Here is a 20,000-nt window from a genome sequence, read left to right as displayed (position 1 = left end):
TGCAAAGAAGACCAACTTGCTGCTTTGCAAATCTGATCAACCGAAGCTTCATTCCTAAACGCCCAGGAAGTAGAAACTGACCTAGTAGAATGAGCTGTAATCCTTTGAGGCGGAGATTTACCCGACTCGACATAGGCATGATGAATTAAAGATTTCAACCAAGATGCCAAAGAAATGGCAGAGGCCTTCTGACCTTTCCTAGAACCGGAAAAGATAACAAATAGACTAGAAGTCTTTCGGAAATTCTTAGTAGCTTCAACATAATATTTCAAAGCTCTAACTACATCCAAAGAATGCAATGATCTCTCCTTAGAATTCTTAGGATTAGGACATAATGAAGGAACCACAATTTCTCTACTAATGTTGTTAGAATTCACAACCTTAGGTAAAAATTTAAAAGAAGTTCGCAACACCGCCTTATCCTGATGAAAAATCAGAAAAGGAGACTCACAAGAAAGAGCAGATAATTCAGAAACTCTTCTAGCAGAAGAGATTGCCAAAAGAAACAAAACTTTCCAAGAAAGTAATTTAATGTCCAATGAATGCATAGGTTCAAACGGAGGAGCTTGATGAGCCCCCAGAACCAAATTCAAACTCCAAGGAGGAGAAATTGACTTAATGACAGGTTTTATACGAACCAAAGCTTGTACAAAACAATGAATATCAGGAAGATTAGCAATCTTTCTGTGAAAAAGAACAGAAAGAGCAGAGATTTGTCCTTTCAAGGAACTTGCAGACAAACCTTTATCCAAACCATCCTGAAAAAAACTGTAAAATTCTCGGAATTCTAAAAGAATGCCAGGAAAAATGATGAGAAAGACACCAAGAAATGTAAGTCTTCCAGACTCTATAATATATCTTCCTAGATACAGATTTACGAGCCTGTAACATAGTATTAATCACAGAGTCAGAGAAACCTCTTTGACTAAGAATCAAGCGTTCAATCTCCATACCTTTAAATTTAAGGATTTGAGATCCTGATGGAAAAAAGGACCTTGCGACAGAAGGTCTGGTCTTAACGGAAGAGTCCATGGTTGGCAAGAGGCCATCCGGACAAGATCCGCATACCAAAACCTGTGAGGCCATGCTGGAGCCACCAGCAGAACAAACGAGCATTCCTTCAGAATCTTGGAGATTACTCTTGGAAGAAGAACAAGAGGCGGAAAGATAAAGGCAGAATGATACTTCCAAGGAAGTGACAATGCATCCACTGCTTCCGCTTGAGGATCCCTGGATCTGGACAGATACCTGGGAAGTTTCTTGTTTAGATGAGAAGCCATCAGATCTATTTCTGGAAGTCCCCACATTTGAACAATCTGAAGAAATACCTCTGGGTGAAGAGACCATTCGCCCGGATGTAACGTTTGGCGACTGAGATAATCCGCTTCCCAATTGTCTATACCTGGGATATGAACCGCAGAAACTAGACAGGAGCTGGATTCCGCCCATACCAGTATTCGAGATACTTCTTTCATAGCCAGAGGACTGTGAGTCCCTCCTTAATGATTGATGTATGCCACAGTTGTGACATTGTCTGTCTGAAAACAAATGAATGATTCTCTCTTTAGAAGAGGCCATGACTGAAGAGCTCTGAAAATTGCACGGAGTTCCAAAATATTGATTGGTAATCTCACCTCCTGAGATTCCCAAACCCCTTGTGCTGTCAGAGACCCCCAAACAGCTCCCCAACCTGTCAGACTTGCATCTGTTACAGTCCAGGTCGGAAGAACAAAAGAAGCCCCCTGAACTAAACAATGGTGATCTGTCCACCACATCAGAGAGTGTCGTACAATCGGTTTTAAAGATATTGAGATATCTTTGTGTAATCCCTGCACCACTGGTTCAGCATACAGAGCTGAAGAGGTCGCATGTGAAAACGAGCAAAGGGGATCGCGTCCGATGCAGCAGTCATAAGACCTAGAATTTCCATGCATAAGGCTACCGAAGGGAATGATTGTGATTGAAGGTTTCGACAAGCTGAGATCAACTTTAGACGTCTCTTGTCTGTCAGAGACAGAGTCATGGACGCTGAATCTATCTGGAAACCTAAAAAGGTTACCCTTGTCTGAGGAATCAATGAACTTTTCGGTAAATTGATCCTCCAACCATGATCTTGAAGAAACAACACAAGTCGATTTGTATGAGATTCTGCTAAATGTGAAGACTGAGCAAGTACCAAGATATCGTCCAAATAAGGAAATACCACAATACCCTGTTCTCTGATTACAGACAGAAGGGCACCGAGAACCTTTGTAAAAATTCTTGGAGCTGTTGCTAGGCCAAACGGCAGAGCCACAAACTGGTAATGCTTGTCTAGGAAAGAGAATCTCAGAAACTGATAGTGATCTGGATGAATCGGAATATGCAGATATGCATCCTGTAAATCTATTGTGGACATATAATGCCCTTGCTGAACAAAAGGCAGGATAGTCCTTATAGTTACCATTTTGAATGTTGGTATCCTTACATAACGATTCAATATTTTTAGATCCAGAACTGGCCTGATGGAATTCTCCTTCTTTGGTACAATGAAGAGATTTGAATAAAACCCCAGCCCCTGTTCCAGAACTGGAACTGGCATAATTACTCCAGCCAAAATTCTAATCTGTCAGATGGCACAGGATATAATTGCTTAAAACGTTTAGAAGGAGTAAATGAATTACCCAAATTATTCCATTCCCTGGAGATTACTTCAGAAATAGCACCAGGGACAGGAAAAACTTCTGGAATAACTACAGGAGATTTAAAAACCTTATTTAAACGTTTAGATTTAGTATCAAGAGGACCAAATCCTCTATTTCTAATGCAATTAAGACTTCTTTAAGTAAAGAACGAATAAATTCCATTTTGAATAAATATGAAGATTTATCAGCATCAACCTCTGAGACAGAATCCTCTGAACCAGAGGAACCATTATCAGAATCAGAATGATGATGTTCATTTAAAAATTCATCTGAAAAATGAGAAGTTTTAAAAGACCTTTTACGTTTACTAGAAGGAGGAATAACAGACATAGCCTTCTTAATGGATTTAGAAACAAAATCTCTTATGTTAACAGGAACACTCTGATTATTAGATGTTGACGGAACAGCAACAGGTAATGTAACATTACTAAAGGAAATATTATCTGCATTAACAAGTTTGTCATGACATTCATTACAAACAACAGCTGGAGGAACAGATACCACAAGTTTACAGCAGATACACTTAACTTTGGTAGATCCAGCACCAGGCAGCGTTTTTCCAGAAGTATCTTCTGACTCAGTGTCAATCTGGGACATCTTGCAATATGTAATAGAAAAAACAACATATAAAGCAAAATTTATCAAATTCCTTAAATGACAGTTTCAGTAATGGGAAAAAAATGCCAGTGAACAAGCTTCTAGCAACCAGAAGCAATAAATAATGAGACTTAAATAATGTGGAGACAATAGTGACGCCCATATTTTTTAGCGCCAAAAAAGACGCCCACATTATTTGGTGCCTAAATGCTTTTGGCGCCAAAAATGACGCCACATCCGGAACGCCAACACTTTTGGCGCAAAAAAGTAAAAAAATGACGCAACTTCCGGCGACACGTATGACGCCGGAAACAGAAAAAAAAAATTTGCGCCAAAAAAGTCCGCGCCAAGAATGACGCAATAAAATGAAGCATTTTCAGCCCCCGCGAGCCTAACAGCCCACAGGGAAAAAAGTCAAATTTTAAGGTAAGAAAAAAATTGATTTATTCATATGCATTATCCCAAATATGAAACTGACTGTCTGAAATAAGGAACGTTGAACATCCTGAGTCAAGGCAAATAAATGTTTGAATACATATATTTAGAACTTTATATAAAAGTGCCCAAGACTTACTTACCCCAGGACACTCATCTACATGTAGTAGAAAGCCAAACCAGTACTGAAACGAGAATCAGTAGAGGTAATGGTATATATAAGAGTATATCGTCGATCTGAAAAGGGAGGTAAGAGATGAATCTCTATGACCGATAACAGAGAACCTATGAAATAGACCCCGTAGAAGGAGATCATTGAATTCAAATAGGCAATACTCTCCTCACATCCCTCTGACATTCACTGCACGCTGAGAGGAAAACCGGGCTCCAACCTGCTGCGGAGCGCATATCAACGTAGAATCTAGCACAAACTTACTTCACCACCTCCATAGGAGGCAAAGTTTGTAAAACTGATTTGTGGGTATGGTCAGGGGTGTATTTATAGGCATTTTGAGGTTTTGGAAACTTTGCCCCTCCTGGTAGGAATGTATATCCATACATCACTAGCTCATGGACTCTTGCTAATTACATGAAAGAAATGCTATTATAGTATATATAAATATATACACACACACACACATATATATATATATATCTCATACCCCACAACGGTCCCGATTTTCACAGCAGTGTCATGAGGGGCGGCGATGCAGGGGTGGGTAGGGTGTTAGCGCAGAAACCAGGGCACTGTGATCTGCAGTGGTCTCTGAACCTTTTTGCAGCATAAGCAAATTATTTCAAAGTTGTATACAGGGCTAAAGTGTTTGGGGGATTTATATACTCCTCCAAATGCCTTTTTTTTTTTTTTTTTACACAGAGCACTTAATACCTGCTAAACCTCAGGAGTATCATGTACAAACATAAGAAAAACACTGTACAAAAAAAGCTTTAATTGGTTAGGAATATTCCTTCTGCTATCAGGTAAAATGTTCGCTTCAAGCAAAGTCTGCACACATTACCATTGCAGACTGGGGAAGAAGGCTTGGTGTGGTTACCTAGGTAACCAGAAAGTGTCCCCCTAGTAACAAGTGTCAGTTATCAGAGTGCTTATAATTTTTTTTAAAAACTTAATGCGTCTTATGTTCTGCCACTTGTTAAGCCCACTCTCCAGACCCCATCGCTGTTCCTTGCCACCACATATCACACTTTTGCTCAGTGGGGGTCCCTCATTTGGATTTTGAAATGTTGGGAGATTATATATATATATATATATATATATATAATTAAAATATTAAAATGTAACAACTGATTATCAATATTCAAAGAAATTGATTCCTATAGATACATGGACGTCTGAGAAACAACATTCATATATGAATATTGAACTGTTACATTTGAAAAGGGAAAACATTTTCTTGTTGAATATACTAAAATATTATTCCATCTCTACAAATGAAATATGAAAACCTAAAAAGTAACCAAACAAAGTATAGCATGAGAAAATAAATAAATAGTGGCATTAATGTCCTTTGGGACAAACGGAGAAGTATTGTGTCGCTGTTCTCTCAAACTATTCTACACAATACATTGTCCGTGTGTTTGTGATGGATGCAGAAGTAACAATAACTTCAATATGAGATATGACTTTCATTTATGATGTCAGCCCAGGTGAAATAGTGACTCTGAACTAAATTGCTTAGCTTGAATAGTGTTGTACCTTTGACTGGAAATCAATATTTGGAACATTGCCTCAACGAAGAAACATGACAAATAAAGTTAGGTGCCGATTGATTTAAAAGTACCTTTAAAGTTGCTGGATTAACCCAGCATGCTAAATAGGACAGATATGTATATCCTTGGTGTTCTTATAAAAAGAAAATTTTGAAAACAATTCAATGCATTGATTTTAATTCACAATATATTAAAGTAAAAAAAAAATGAATTGCCCAACTTGAATGTTATGGCAATTTGAAAGTTAAAATACAAATAAAAAGCTAAACGTCACAAAGCAGAATATATTATCCATTTGCCGCTAAACATAAATGAAAGATAAATTAAACTACCCGTAAAGGGACATTAAACTAGGGATGGGCGAATGTTTTGCAACATTCGAAAAATGAAACCAATTTTAACACATTTGTTCGAATTTCGAATGTTTACATAACATTCTAACATTCAATTTTTGAATGTTCGATTTCTAATTTTACGATTACATTCGAAAATATTCATTTTGAAAAATTTGAATTTATATTTGTAATAGTATTTCTAATGCTTTCTTTAAATGTAATATTCAAATTATGCATTATTCTATATAGAAACATTCAAAATGATATATTTGTATCTATTATGTATAAATTTACTAGATTCCCTCCCTACCACATGAACTATTGAACTTCTGAATAGTATTTGTTAAACAGAATGTTAAATTCGAAATTTCGAATGTGGACATTCAATATAATTATAAACATTTGAATTTGAAAGTGACATTTGAAAACTGTAAATAGCATTCAATTATAGAATTTTTAAGAATATTCGTTCTTATCAACATTCAGATTTATAAATCGAATTTCGGCAATAACATTAGTTCTAACATTCGAATTCGGAAATTTACACATTCGCCCATCCCTACATTAAACCCACAATTTTTCTTTTGTGTTTGAGCTATAGCATGTGATTTTAAACAACTTTCCAATTTACTTCTATTATGTCATTTTTTGTTGTTGAAAAGGATACCTAGGTAGACTCAGGAGCTGCTGATGGGTGGCTACACATATATGTCTCGTGTTATTTGTTCACCCAATCCATTTCTAGCTTCCAGTAGTGCATTGCTGCTTTTTCAACAAATGATACCAAGAGAATATTTATTCTCTCTTGAGTTACAATTTTTTTTTAAAATAAGTTAGCCACAATTTCATATTTTTTAGCTAATCTTAGTTCTTCATTAAAGGGACATGATATCTAAATACATTTGTTCAGGATTTAGGTAGAACATACAATTTTAAACAACTGTCCAATTTACTTTTTCATTCTTTTGTTATCATTTCTTGAAGAAGCAGCAATGCACTTCTGGTTTCTAGCTGAATACATGGGTGAGCCAATGAAAATTGAATCAGTGTATATATGCAGCCACCAATCAGCAGCTAGAACCTAGGTTCCTTGCTGCTCCTAAAACTACCTAGATAAACCTTTCAGCAAATAACAACAAGAGAAGGAAGCAAATTAAATAAGAGAAGTAAATTGGAAAGTTGTTTAAAATTGTATGTTCTTTGTAAATCATGAATGTCTAATTATTACTTATTGTTCATTTAAGATTAATCTGCACCCTCTTTAAATAGTCAGGTAATCATGTAGTACATTGCCTTGACCCCTGAAGAAGGCAAGTTCTTGCCAAAACATTTAGAAAAACTTTTATTAGAGTCTCTTAGTGAGTACCATTTAATTTAATAAAGGAAATGTATTGTTATGGAATTACACTACATTGCTTCATTTTTTTTTAAATTTATTTATTTTTAATTCCTCCACATGTGATATCGTTTGTGAAAGATATCCTACAGCTTTGAGAATGTCTGTTTCACACTGAGAATTTTTGGGTGCACTTATAATAAATGATTAAAGGGATAGGAAAGTCAAAATTAAACTTGCAGGATTCAGATAGCTCAAGTAATTGTAAGACGCTTTTAAATTAACTTCTATTTTCATATGTGCTTTGTTCTATTGGTATCCCTTGTTGAAAAAGAATATGTACATATCCTACACTAGTGGGAGCTGCTGCTGATTGGTGCCTGCACACATTTGTCTCTTGTGATTGGCTGACTAGATGTGTTCATCTTGCTGCCAGTAGTGCAATGCTGTTCCGTCACAAAGGATAAGAAGAGAATGAAACAAATTTGATAATGGAAGTAAACTGGAAAGTTGTTTAAAATTGTATGTTCTATCCAAATCATGAAAGAAAATTTGGGGGTTTCCTGTCCCTTTAAATGGACATGAACCCCAACATTTTTATTTCATGATTCAGATAGAGCATACAGTTTTAAACAACTTTCAATTTTACTTCTATTATCTAATTGACTTTGTAATATTTATAGCCTTTGTTGAAAAGCATATCAAGATAGGCTCAGAAGCTTAGAGCTAGCTGCTGATTGGTGGCTGAACTTATATGCCCATTTTCATTGGCTTACCAGTGTGTTCAGCTAGCTCCCAGGAGTGCATTTCTGCTTCTTCAAGAAAAGATACCAAGAGAATGAAGCAAAAATTGATAACAGAAGTAAATTGGAAAGTTTTTTTAAAAATGTATAATCTTTCTGAATCACTAAAGAAAATTTTGGGTTTGATGTCCCTTTAATGTTTTTCCACCTTTGTTTGTAACATTTTTGAACTATGTTTTTGTTCTTGATTTTATTCCACTTTATGTTACCTATTGCGCCACTGTTGCATTTAAAGAAGGGATTTTTAGCAAACATGGCTGTAACTGAAGCTTTTTTTTTGGGGGGGGGGATGCAGCATTTATTTAACAATATATATTTGTGTTAAAAGGACAGTCTAGTCAAAAAATGAACTTTCATGATTCAGTTAGGGCATGCAATTTGAAACAATTTTCCAATTTAATTTTATCACCAATTTTGCTTTGTTCTTTTTGTATTCTTAGTTGAAAGCAAAACCTAGGAGTTTCATATGCTAAATCCTTAGATCTTGAAGGCCGCCTCTTTTCTGAATGCTTTTTGACAGTTCTTCACCACTAGAGGGTGTTCGTTCATGTGTGTCATATAGATAACACTGTGCTCACGCACGTGGAGTTACCCAGGAGCCAGCACTGATTGGCTAAAATGCAGTCTTTTAAAAGAACTGAAATAAGGGGGCCGTTTGCAGAAGCTTAGATACAAGGTAATCACAGAGGTAAAGCGTGTATTGTTATAACTGTGTTGGTTATGCAAAACTAGGGAATGGGTAATAAAGGGATTATCTATCTTTTAAATAAATATAAAATCTGGTGTAGACTGTGTAGACTGTCCCTTTAAAACTTTAATGATAGGGAGAGAGTTATGTGTTGAGTAGAAATATATTGAAGCAACATGCATTGAAAACCCTTGTTTTGGAGATGATATAAATGTGGCAATGTTCCGTTACATATAATGACCCAAAATCCTCTACTCCTGTGGGCAAGCTACATATAACTTTACAAGATTTTTACAGTTAAACAAAAACATAGAACAGATGGACAGATGAAACACTTATTTATTTAAGCAAGAATTCAATTGTTCAAGAAAGCTTTTGGACACGTCTTTATAATTCTGCACTGGAGGTTTTTGCCTTCTTGATTATATTACAAATGTGTAAATTAATAAACAGTAGTGAAAAGTCAAATATCTTTTCTTTCCAATATAAAAAAATAGAATCCACTAAACAGCAGAATGATATATGTATTAGAATTGTTAGTATTTTTTTTATTATCCTTTAGACAACTGTGATTTTGTTTAAATACCTATTTTTATTGCCTAAGTTTTCCCAGTGTTATAGTATTTGTAAGAAGAAAATTAACTCCAATGAAGGGGAGACCCTCTAAAAGACACGTAGATACCACTTATGCAGTGAAAGATTATGCTGCGTGACGATAACACGGCTGTAGTAGCCACACACAATTCCAATATGATTTCCAAAACAGTCCCTGTTTCACCTCTGCGAAAAGGACTTACCCTCTCTTCACGGCCTTCCTAGTGCCCACTGGGTGGAGAGCCATTCGGGAGACCTTCCTCCTAGGCTCTTCTGCGGACCACCGTCCTTCAGCTTGGAGCGAGCTCCCACAAGCAAGCAGCCACAGACATGCATCTGCGTCTGCCCAAACACTCAGGGCTCTGTAGAGTAACGTCAGAAGACGCGGCCGGCTTGTGAGGGGGAAAATTATGCCAGGTAAGACACTTCCAATGGAAAGGTAGAGCTGGTGTATGGAGTGTGCGGCAAAACTTCACCTCCTTAGATAGGTAACCTCCATGGATTCACCCGCTGCAAGAGCTCTGTTAACATAGGTTTGAAACTTGAAAAAAAAATACAAAGTCCGGAACTTGCAGTTAAAACTTCAATGCTTTAATAAATCCTTAAAAGCGGTACATGAACATAAAACAAAAACATGCCCTTAGTGCAAGCTTACGCGTTTCGGCTTAGCTGCCGTACTCATAGCTTCCTGTCCACCTTCTCACTACTGGGCTATTTAAGAAGTGTAAAACCATTTAATTGGCTAGGGTTCCATGTTTAAATTTAACTGTTGCATTGCTGTCTAGCTTAGCTACGTGAAAAATAGGCTTTGTTAGCCCTCCTCTTTAGATCTAGCTAAACATTTGACCTTAACAATTTACATGACACACTTAAACATTTATACATTGATCGCAACAAAATATTTAAACTCCTGGATTTCACAAAAAATTCTCAAAAGGTTTGAATTCTTCCTATGACCTCATTAATTTTTGGAATTAATATGTAACAATTTAACTGTTATGCTACACCGAAAAGGATGGTTTGAAGTTTTCAAATTTGGTGGTGCATAAGTAATTAATTATTCAATTAGACATTTCAGATATTTAATGGGAGAATACCAATCTAATTCTCAGAATGTATACTTTGAATAGTAATTATCAACTTTTAAATATTTAGATAATATTCTTAAACTTTATGACTTAGGTTGATAAATTGTTACATTAAATGATACAAACATTCAAAGAGCATGCTTAAATGTATAGATATGCTATCATATTAAGTTAAGTAGATTGCTAGAAGGTTGGTTATGTATCACTAATAATGCCATAATTTGTGTAATTCACTATGAATTATGTATTACTCAATGCAGCACTTTTTAGTTGAATTGAGAACTTTCTGTAAAATTGAGATTTTTTTGTGAAATCAGGAGTTTAAATATTTTGTTGCGATTAATGTATAAATGTTTAAGTGTGTCATGTAAATTGTTAAGATCAAATGTTTAGCTAGATCTAAAGAGGAGCGCTAACAACGCCTATTTTTCACGTAGCTAAGCTAGACAGCAATGAAACAGTTAAATTTAAACATGGAACCCTAGCCAATTAAATGGTTTTACACTTCTTAAATAGCCCAGTAGTGAGAAGGTGGACAGGAAGCTATAAGTACAGCAGCTAAGCCGAAACGCGTAAGCTTGCACTAAGGGCATGTTTTTGTTTTATGTTCATGTACCGCTTTTAAGGATTTATTAAAGCATTGAAGTTTTAACTGCAAGTTCCGGACTTTGAATTTTTTTATAGTATTTGTACCCACTCCAGATTAAGGGGCCGATTTATCAATGGGTCATGTCCGCCAGACATCGCTGAATGCCAACAGCATACACTATCGGCATTTAACATTGCACAAGCAGTGCTGGTGAACTGCTTGTGCAATGCCGCCCCCTGCAGATTCGCGGCCAATCGGCCACTAGCATGGGATGTCAATCAACCCGATCGTACACAATCAGCGGATTTATGTCTGCAGCCTCAGAGGAGGCGTACGAGTTAAGGAGCAGCGGTCTTAAGACTTTTGCATCTTAACTCCTGTTTCCATCGAGCCTGAAGGCTCATGCAGAAAAAGATGCATTGGGGACGATTGACACTTTGATAAATCAGCCCCTAAGGGTGCAGTTAATTTCCTTGTTTTGTATGTGTATAGGTTAATTACAAATAACAGTGTCACCCTTGATTGTATTTAATTTTGTTTTGTTGAAAGCTAAAGCTAAAATGTGTGGCTCTATGATATTGACCCAGGGGAAAGGGTGAAGTGTCTATGATGTGGTTCAGGACCTATCACCATTTGGCTAAATGTTGTACCTAACATTTCAAGTTTGCTTTTAATCTAGATGTGTGCATTCAAGTGGGTGCCCGACTGAGTTGTGTATATTTTTATATAAGTTTCCTATGGGCTTTGCACCCAAGCTTGTCTGCAAGCAAATAAATGCCTATGGTTTGTTCTATCAGATAGGCAACTTCCTGTCTGGTCTAGAAATAATAATTTTGCTGGTTCATTTTTAAGCAGAAATATAGATTTTGGCTGGCACTAGGGAGCAGAATCACTCAAGGGTCATTAAAGGGACACTGAACTCAATTTTTTTCTCTCTTGTGATTCAGATAGAGTATGCAATTTTAAGCAACTTTCTAATTTACATCTATTATCAATTTTTCTTTGTTCTCTTGCTATCTTTATTTGAAAAAGACGACATCTAAGCTAAGGAGACAGCCAATTTTTGGTTCAGTACTATGGACAGCACTTGTTTATTGTTGGGTGAATTTATCCACCAATCAGCAAGAACAACCCAGGTTGTTCACCAAAAATGTGCCAGCATCTAAGCTTACATTCTTGCTTTTCAAATAAAGATACCAAGAGAATGAAGAAAATTTGTTAATAGGAGTAAATTAGAAAATGTCATGCTCTACCTGAATCACAAAAGAAAAAAAATTGGGTTCAATGTCCCTTTAAACTCTTGAATTCCCCATGACGCATAATTTTGCATAATACAAAACAACATTGCAATAAACTTTCAGAATTTATTTTAATTGTTTTTCTGTAATTAACAAAAAAAAATGGTTTCTTCTGTTATTTTTCCCATGATCCCTCCCCTTTGGAAGCTGGAGTACATACTGCATAATCCAGACTTGTAGGTCATGGTCCACTGGAACTTTGTGGGTGAGGCTATAATAAGAGGGATAGGGCCCTGGGGATAATCCAAATTCTAGAGGAACGTCACACTATCCAAAAAGATTAAAAAATTTTTTTTAATATAGGTATAGAAAGTGACACTTTTTGGTAAACAGCCCTTAATCATGCTTATCTTGGACATAGCCAGGGAGAAACGACAATGGAACCAAACAGAGTCTGGCAACATCAAGTACAAAAGTAGCTATGGTAGTCTGCAATAAACTATGACATTTGCCCTAGTCAGGTACCTGTGGGCGGTAAAACAGACAGCCCTTACAACAATTCCACAAGATCTGCAACAGTTGGGAGATCTGCAATAAATCTACTACAGTATAAAACAGAGCCCAACAACTGATTCCACTGCCCCATGGTAAAACCAACAAGCAGAAATGTGTGGAACAGACACATACAGCAACTTCTGTTACTCTATAAACTGCACCCAGTGACTTGAAGGTATATCTTATTTTATATAGTTTATATATATATATATATATATATATATATATATATATATATATATATATATATATATATATCAAATATATACATACACACATACATATATCCTATGGAGCTCTTTTGGACTTGACTACTATATTTGAATATGTAGGTATCAGATATTTAATCCAACTATTTAGTGGTGGTAGATATTGTATATCATATTTTAGTTTTTGATTATATAGTATGTTCTAGTCTTTTTCCTACACTCCATTTTTTATCTGCAATGTTTTGAAGGGAAATATTGAAAAATACAGCATTATATTCTGCTTCCTCAAAAATCTGCATGTACGCTGCCAAAACCAAATCTTTTTTTTAATGTAGTTCCAGATTTAGGACACATTCCACATTAGTTCATGTACATGTGTTTTATATGGTGATCAATTTATTTGGGAGAAATAAATATTATATTCTTATGAAAGTAAAGTTGTGAAATCCGTTTGCAGATAGGGACTTGTTTACAGCAGTATTTGGCTTCAAGCTGCCAGTTCCTTACCCTAGAGAAATACACAATACAGCACAGAGAACCAAGTAAGCTTAAAAAAGGCTTCATAATCTCCATGCATTACTAATGTGGATTTGGAGAAAACTTTTGCTCTTAAAAAGTACCTGAATAAAAAAGTGAGGTGAATACTAAGTTTACAATTCCTGTTCTACTCTACAATGTAGACAGATTGCATAATAAAAAATAGACATGCACAGAGAACAATACAATTATTTTGCTGTGTCCTATATTTGGCGATGTGGTCACTTGGAATTAATTTGTTAATGAAAATCAATTTCTATGTTTCCTATAGGGAATGTCTTCAGGACAGTAGCTTAACCCTTTGAGTGCTAATTTTTTTTTTTTAACTTTTTGTTTTCTCCAGATCCCCAAGACTTACACTGTTGGAAAGGTTAGGCGATTACCTTTCCAACAGTGGGTCTTGGGGGTCTGTAGCTTCTTAGATGCCTGAGATACAGGCTTCTAAGTAGCAAGCCCCCTGCTCCTATATTTAACAATGTTAAGTAAAAATAAAGTTGTGCGGTGACGTCATCACGTTATTGCGCATGACGTCACTGCACATAATGTGAAGCCCCGGTGATGCCTGTCACTATGCAGGTCCGATCGCCGGGGTAGGAGTGGGTGGGAGTTTCCAGATCTCCCTCAAGGTGGGAGAGTGCTAGCAACGGCTCTGAGCCGTCGTTAGCACCAGAGTGGGAAACTCTGCGATGGCTCAGAGCCGTCGTTAGCACTCAAGAGGTTAAACATAAAGGGACATTAAAGGGACAGTAAAGTCAAAATGAAACTTTCATTATTCAGAGCATGCAATTTTAAGCAACTTTCTAATTTACTCTTATTATCAATTTTTCTTCCTTCTCTTGGTATCTTTATTTAAAAAGCAAGAATGTAAAGCTTAAGAGTCGAACCATTTTTGGTTCAGACCTGGGTTGTTCTTGCTTATTGGGTGGCTAAATGTAGCCACCAATCATGTGCGCTAGCCAGGGTGCTAAACCAAAAATGAGCCAGCTCCTCAGCACACATTTCCACTTTTTCAAATAAAGATACCAAGAGAACACAGAAAATTTAATAATAGGAGTAAATAAGAAAGTTGTTTAAAACTGCGTGCTCTATCTGAATCATGAACGAAAAAAAATGTTTACTGTCCCTTTAATCACTAAATAAATGGTAGAAAGAATGAAGCAAATAAAAGATTAGTCTGAGAATAAAGTTTCATTAGCTGTTTAAACAGTGACAAAAAAGTGTAAAGTTTTAGTGTCTATAAAACAGTGTGGGCTGCCATGTTGTAACTTGTGTTACCTTCTCTGCAGTGGCCAATTAGGGGCAGTTATAAAATAGGTCACTACAGTGTGCAGCCAATGGCTGTGTGGGATATAACAGTGGTTTGCACTTCCACTTCTAACAGGAACTGAAATGCTCACAATTTCAGAATAGAATTACAGGAACTGTATGTATCAATGCAATATTGCTTGTATATAACTATGTGTTTAACTTCTGGGAGCTAGCTTAAAAGGGAATACCCCCCAAATATTAAAGCACATGAAAGTGATGCAGCATAGCTGTAAAAAGCTGAATAGAAAATAGAAGTGGATTGGAAAGTTGCTTAAAATTGCATGTGCTATCTGAAACATTAATTTTTAATTTTGACTTCCCTGTCTCTTTAAAGGGACATAAAACCCAAATTATTTATGTTATGAGTCAGATAGAACATACCATTTTAAACAACTTTCCTATTCACTTCCATTATCAATTTTTCTTCCTTTTCTTGTTATCCTTTGTTAAAAATGCAGTAAGGTAAGCTGAGGAGCGTGCACTATATAGCGGCAGTTTAGCAACAATGTTATACATTAGCAAGAGCACTAGATGGCAGCACTATTTCCTGTCATGTAGTGCTTCAGACGTGCACACTACCCATTTAGATATCTCTTCAACAAAGAATAGCAGGAGAACAACGCAAATTTGATAATAGAAGTAATTTGGAAACATTTTTTAAATTGTATTCTCTATCCGAGTCATGAATGATTTTTTGTTTATTTTATTTTTTTGTTTTATGTCCCTTTAATGTATTTCAATTCTAGAAAAAACATTGTAACATTGGTTGTGGTGCGACTTTTAATAATTACATTTACTGGCTTTTGTTTTATTGTGATTAAAAAAAATCATTCATTTTTTAAAAATATTTTTAAATAGACTAACTGGTTCACTGTTGCTACCTGTATTGTTTTCCCTATATCAAAGAAAATGCCAAACAGTGTCATAATTATAGAACTGCTGTTTCTGTTTTAATCATTGTGGTCTCAGAGTAACTGAAATATACTGGGAATGATTTCAACTTTTTTTTTTAATTTTATTGTATGAACGAATGTATGAAAGTAATGGATATGGCCCGAGTGTGCACAACATGGAATAAATGCAATGAAAATGTAAATGCTACTCATGTGTGTGATTTGAAAATATTTTTTTTATCAAAATCCAAAACAAGAATAATACAGCATTCATACATACCCACCCACACATATACTGTATATACATAACCTATAAAAATAACCAAATAACATCATAGCAGTGCATTGCTGCTCCTTCAACAAAGGATGCCATAAAAATGAAGCAAATCCAAACATAGAATTAAATTGGAAAGTTGTTTAAAATTGTATGCTCTATCTAGAATTTTGAGGTTTTGTTTCCTTTTTAAGGGATGGTATACTGTAAAATTGCTTTCCCCTTAATGTATTTCCAATTACTTATACCAGCTGTATACAATGTCATTTTCAGGTTTATTTGTGTATATCAAATTACTGCCTTAAAACCACAACCTATTAAATGAGTTGAGCTTGCAGTTAATGAGATCTCATTATGTTATCACTTTGTGTACACACACTTGCTTCCTTATCTTACATCTGTTTGTAAACTAAAGCCCAATACTGAGGACCTAATATTTAAAACCTCGTCCCTCAGGTGAGATATTCGAAAATGATCTTTCAGCACTGCGAGATCCCTAGTGAAATACTCAAAAGGCAAATTTTGCTTTACTTCTCCAAGGGGCGTTCCCTGCATTTCTGTATGTCAGTGTTTTTCAACCAGTGTGCCAGGAGAGATCCTCAGGTGTGCCACGGCAGACTGACAACAGTGTGACATATTTTTTAAACTTTGCTTGTTTTTTACTCCCAGTGCAGGGGTAGTTTGTAGGAGGCATGGCATAACAGCACAATACATACAGTTTGTGTGTGTTTGTGTGTATGTGTATATATATATGCTGTATTAGGCTACAATGTGTGATTTTTTTTTAATTTTGGGATGGTGGTGTGCCACAGGATTTTTTAATGTAAAAAAGTGTGCCACGGCAAAAAAAAAGGTTAAAAATCACTGCTGTATGTGAAGGAGAGATAAGCCCAGTGCAGTATAGCACTGCATGACATGACAGTTCTGCTGCATTTACACTTTGTGCTTTATATTTTGTATCAATTTACACTTTAGATTATATTTTATTGCATTTAAACTTTGCACTTTTTATTTTGCATTTTATTTTTTATACAGCATTGTATTTAGGTTTGTGATTATTCAGAATTCTGATTATGCCTTCACAATTTCTGTATAACTTTAAATGGATTGTCTAGTCAAAATTAAACTTTCATGAACAGATCGAGCATGCAATTACAAGCAACTTTCTATTTTACTCATATTATCATTTTTCTTCATTCTTTTGGTATCTTTATTTGAAAAAGTAATAATGTAAGCTTAGGAGCCGGCCCATTTTTGGTTCAGACCTGGGTAGCGCTTGCTGATTGATGGCTACATTTAGACTACAATCTAATAATAGGAGTAAATTAGGAAGTTGCTTAAAATTGCACGCTCTATCTGAATCATTAAAGAAAAAAAAATGGGTTTAGTATCCCTTTGAGACCCGAAACTTTCAGTACAGGTGGGGATACCACAGGCTAAATTAGCTATTTCAAATGCTGAAATAGGGATAAAGGAGCTACTTGTAAACAATTTAATATACTCCAGCATGTAAAATGGATCACAAATTAAAGGATTTTTTTTTTGCCCTTTGAGATGGGAATAGGGAACTTAAATCACATGACAAAGAGTGAACCCTTGGATGGATCATTATAATCTCATTTGCTTACATCCAGCATAATTATGTTTTAGCAGATGAAAAAAAGAAATATGAAAAATATAGGCTGAAAAACGTGCATTTATTAATATATGCTAATACAGCTGTCAGCCAATGACCTCCAATACTGTTGTACATATTGTGGTTGACAGCCAATAAGCACTAATATAGCTGTATGAGTTGTACCTGTAAATTACTGCGTTTTAGGACAGTTATATGTATGTAACCAATAAGAACGAATACTGCAGTATGAGTTTTTCCATGCATGTCAACCACTAGAGATAAACACAGACACCTATATTCTACAACTCAAGTTAAAAACAAACTTATTATATTTAAACAATATTTTTAACATTTTCAATTGTTGGTTTTTAAAAAAAGATGACATAAATTGTGAGCATTTAACATTTTCATTTTTTAAAAACACTTCTGACAATGAAATCCTGGAAAAGATAAATGTTCTTTTCATTTTTTTTTTTTGTACATGAAGTTTAAGAAAGAAAAAAAAAAGTTAATATTACCTTTTGAAGATTCTGTGCCAAGCGGATTGTCTAAGTAGTCTGACATGTCATGACTCCAGGCATCTTTTACTGCAGATTTGTACACAACCCTATCATTCAGGCTTTGCCTTGGTCTATAGTTGTTTCTCAAATACTCCACTGATTTGACATGGTCCTGCTGCTCCGTGGTAAATATGGAATAAAATGCTTCTAGCTGAAAGCAGAAATTACATAGGGGAATTATAGAACTTCCATTACCAAACAATATACAGCTCATAAAGACAAAGAAATTTGCTGCCAAAAAAGATGTCACACAGTAAGCTTCCATGCCCACTCAAACTATTTTAAGTTAGTTTAGCAAACCACATCATCTAGTTCTTTGGACCTGGAGAGATGCAATTTCTCTTCTTAAAGGAATAGTCTAGTCAAAATTAAACTTTCATGATTCAGATAGAGCATACAATTTTAAGCAACTTTCTAATTTACTCCTAGTATCACTTTTTCTTTGTTCTTTTGGTATCTTTATTGCAATGTAAGCTTGTGAACCAGCTCGTTTTTTGTTCACTTCCTGATTGGAGGCTACATTAGAGGCTATCTAGGTGCTGAACCAAAAAATGGGCCGGCACCTATGCTTACATTTCTGCTTTTCAAATAAAGATACCAAGAGAACGAAGGAAAAGTGATTATTGAAGTAAATTAGAAAGTTGCTTAAAATTGCATGCTCTATCTGAATCATGAAAGTTTAATTTTGACTAGACGGTTCCTTTAATCTTAGTCCTATAACCCTAGATGTTTGTTAATCAGAGTAAATACCAAAATTAGTATTTTGGAGACTTATCTTCAAAGCTTCTTATTGCATATCTCCAGACTGTCCCTTTTTTGATAGGACAGTCCCTATTTCATAGGAAGTCCTCGTTGTCCTTTTTTGTAGGTTTTTTTATAATTCCATGATCATAAGAGATGCTTGTTGCTAATTTTTTTTATATATATCACTAATGTTATAATGTAGTATTTTATCAACAGTCAAAAATAATAAAACTGTCTTCAAGAATTTAATTTTCTTTCCTTGAAATGTTGGTAGATATATATTCATGATTTTGTTTTAATATACTGTACAGTAAAAGGGACGTGAAAACCAAACATTTTCTTTCATGATTCATATAGAGAGTACAATATTTATGAAAAAAAAATCCAGTTTACTTATATTATCTAATTTACTTTGTTCACATCATTTTCTTTGTTGAACAGAATACCTAAGAGAAAAGTGGTTAGTAGTCAGCGCCAAGTGAGCGGGCACACAAACTCACTACAAAATAACGACCACTTAACAAGGTCGTACCGATAGATAAGTGAAATGGAGAATGGTATAGGAGCGCCACCCAATGGGGGCTTAAGTGTCCTATAGCCCCCATTGGCTGGCGCTCCTATACCATTCTCCATTTAACTTATTGAACAGAATACCTAGGTAGGTTGTGTGCAGGTCTGGTGCAGATTTTCAAGGAGATAGCAGCAGCATATATAACATTGTGACAAAACTGTTGAAATATAGTGCTGCAGAGACAGGAAAGCTCCTGAGCATACCTACCTGTTTTGCAACATAGGATACCAAGAAAAATGAGTATCTTTGATAATATAAGTAGACTGGATTTTTTTTTACTCTATCTAAACCATGAAAAAAGTTTTGGTTGTCACTTCCCTTTAAATATGGTGCCCTGCTTGAAACAGTCAGTTCAGTATTTTAGTGGGTTTGAAATACCGCAAGTTGGAAAGGCTTGATGGCTTAAAGTCTAATATACAATTAGATTAGATTATCAAATGGAGGTGCTGACCATTGATATATTGAACTTTAGAGCATTTTCTTAATTCTGGTCCACAGAGCACACTAACAGACCAGATTTTTAGGATTACCTTCGATGAGAACAGATTATAACCATGATTACTGATAAACAAATTATTTAACCTGTCCCCATCTGTTGATGCGACTTGAGGAT

At 35.4% G+C, this 20,000-nt stretch overlaps 1 protein-coding gene across 1 annotated transcript in view; it reads right to left on the bottom strand.

Moving 5' to 3' along the window:
• Positions 1-20,000, bottom strand: part of PTPRG (protein tyrosine phosphatase receptor type G) — a 979,702-nt gene that overhangs the window by 360,135 nt on the left and 599,567 nt on the right. The window contains 1 exon segment of the mRNA XM_053720987.1: positions 18,031-18,223. Within this exon segment, the coding sequence (XP_053576962.1) occupies positions 18,031-18,223 (193 nt within the window).

The sequence above is a fragment of the Bombina bombina genome, chromosome 7 (assembly GCF_027579735.1).
Source record: "Bombina bombina isolate aBomBom1 chromosome 7, aBomBom1.pri, whole genome shotgun sequence".
NCBI classification, from domain to species: Eukaryota; Metazoa; Chordata; class Amphibia; order Anura; family Bombinatoridae; genus Bombina; species Bombina bombina.
The sequence above is the reverse complement of the archived record's forward strand: the minus strand, read 5'-3'. Positions and strand labels throughout refer to the sequence as shown.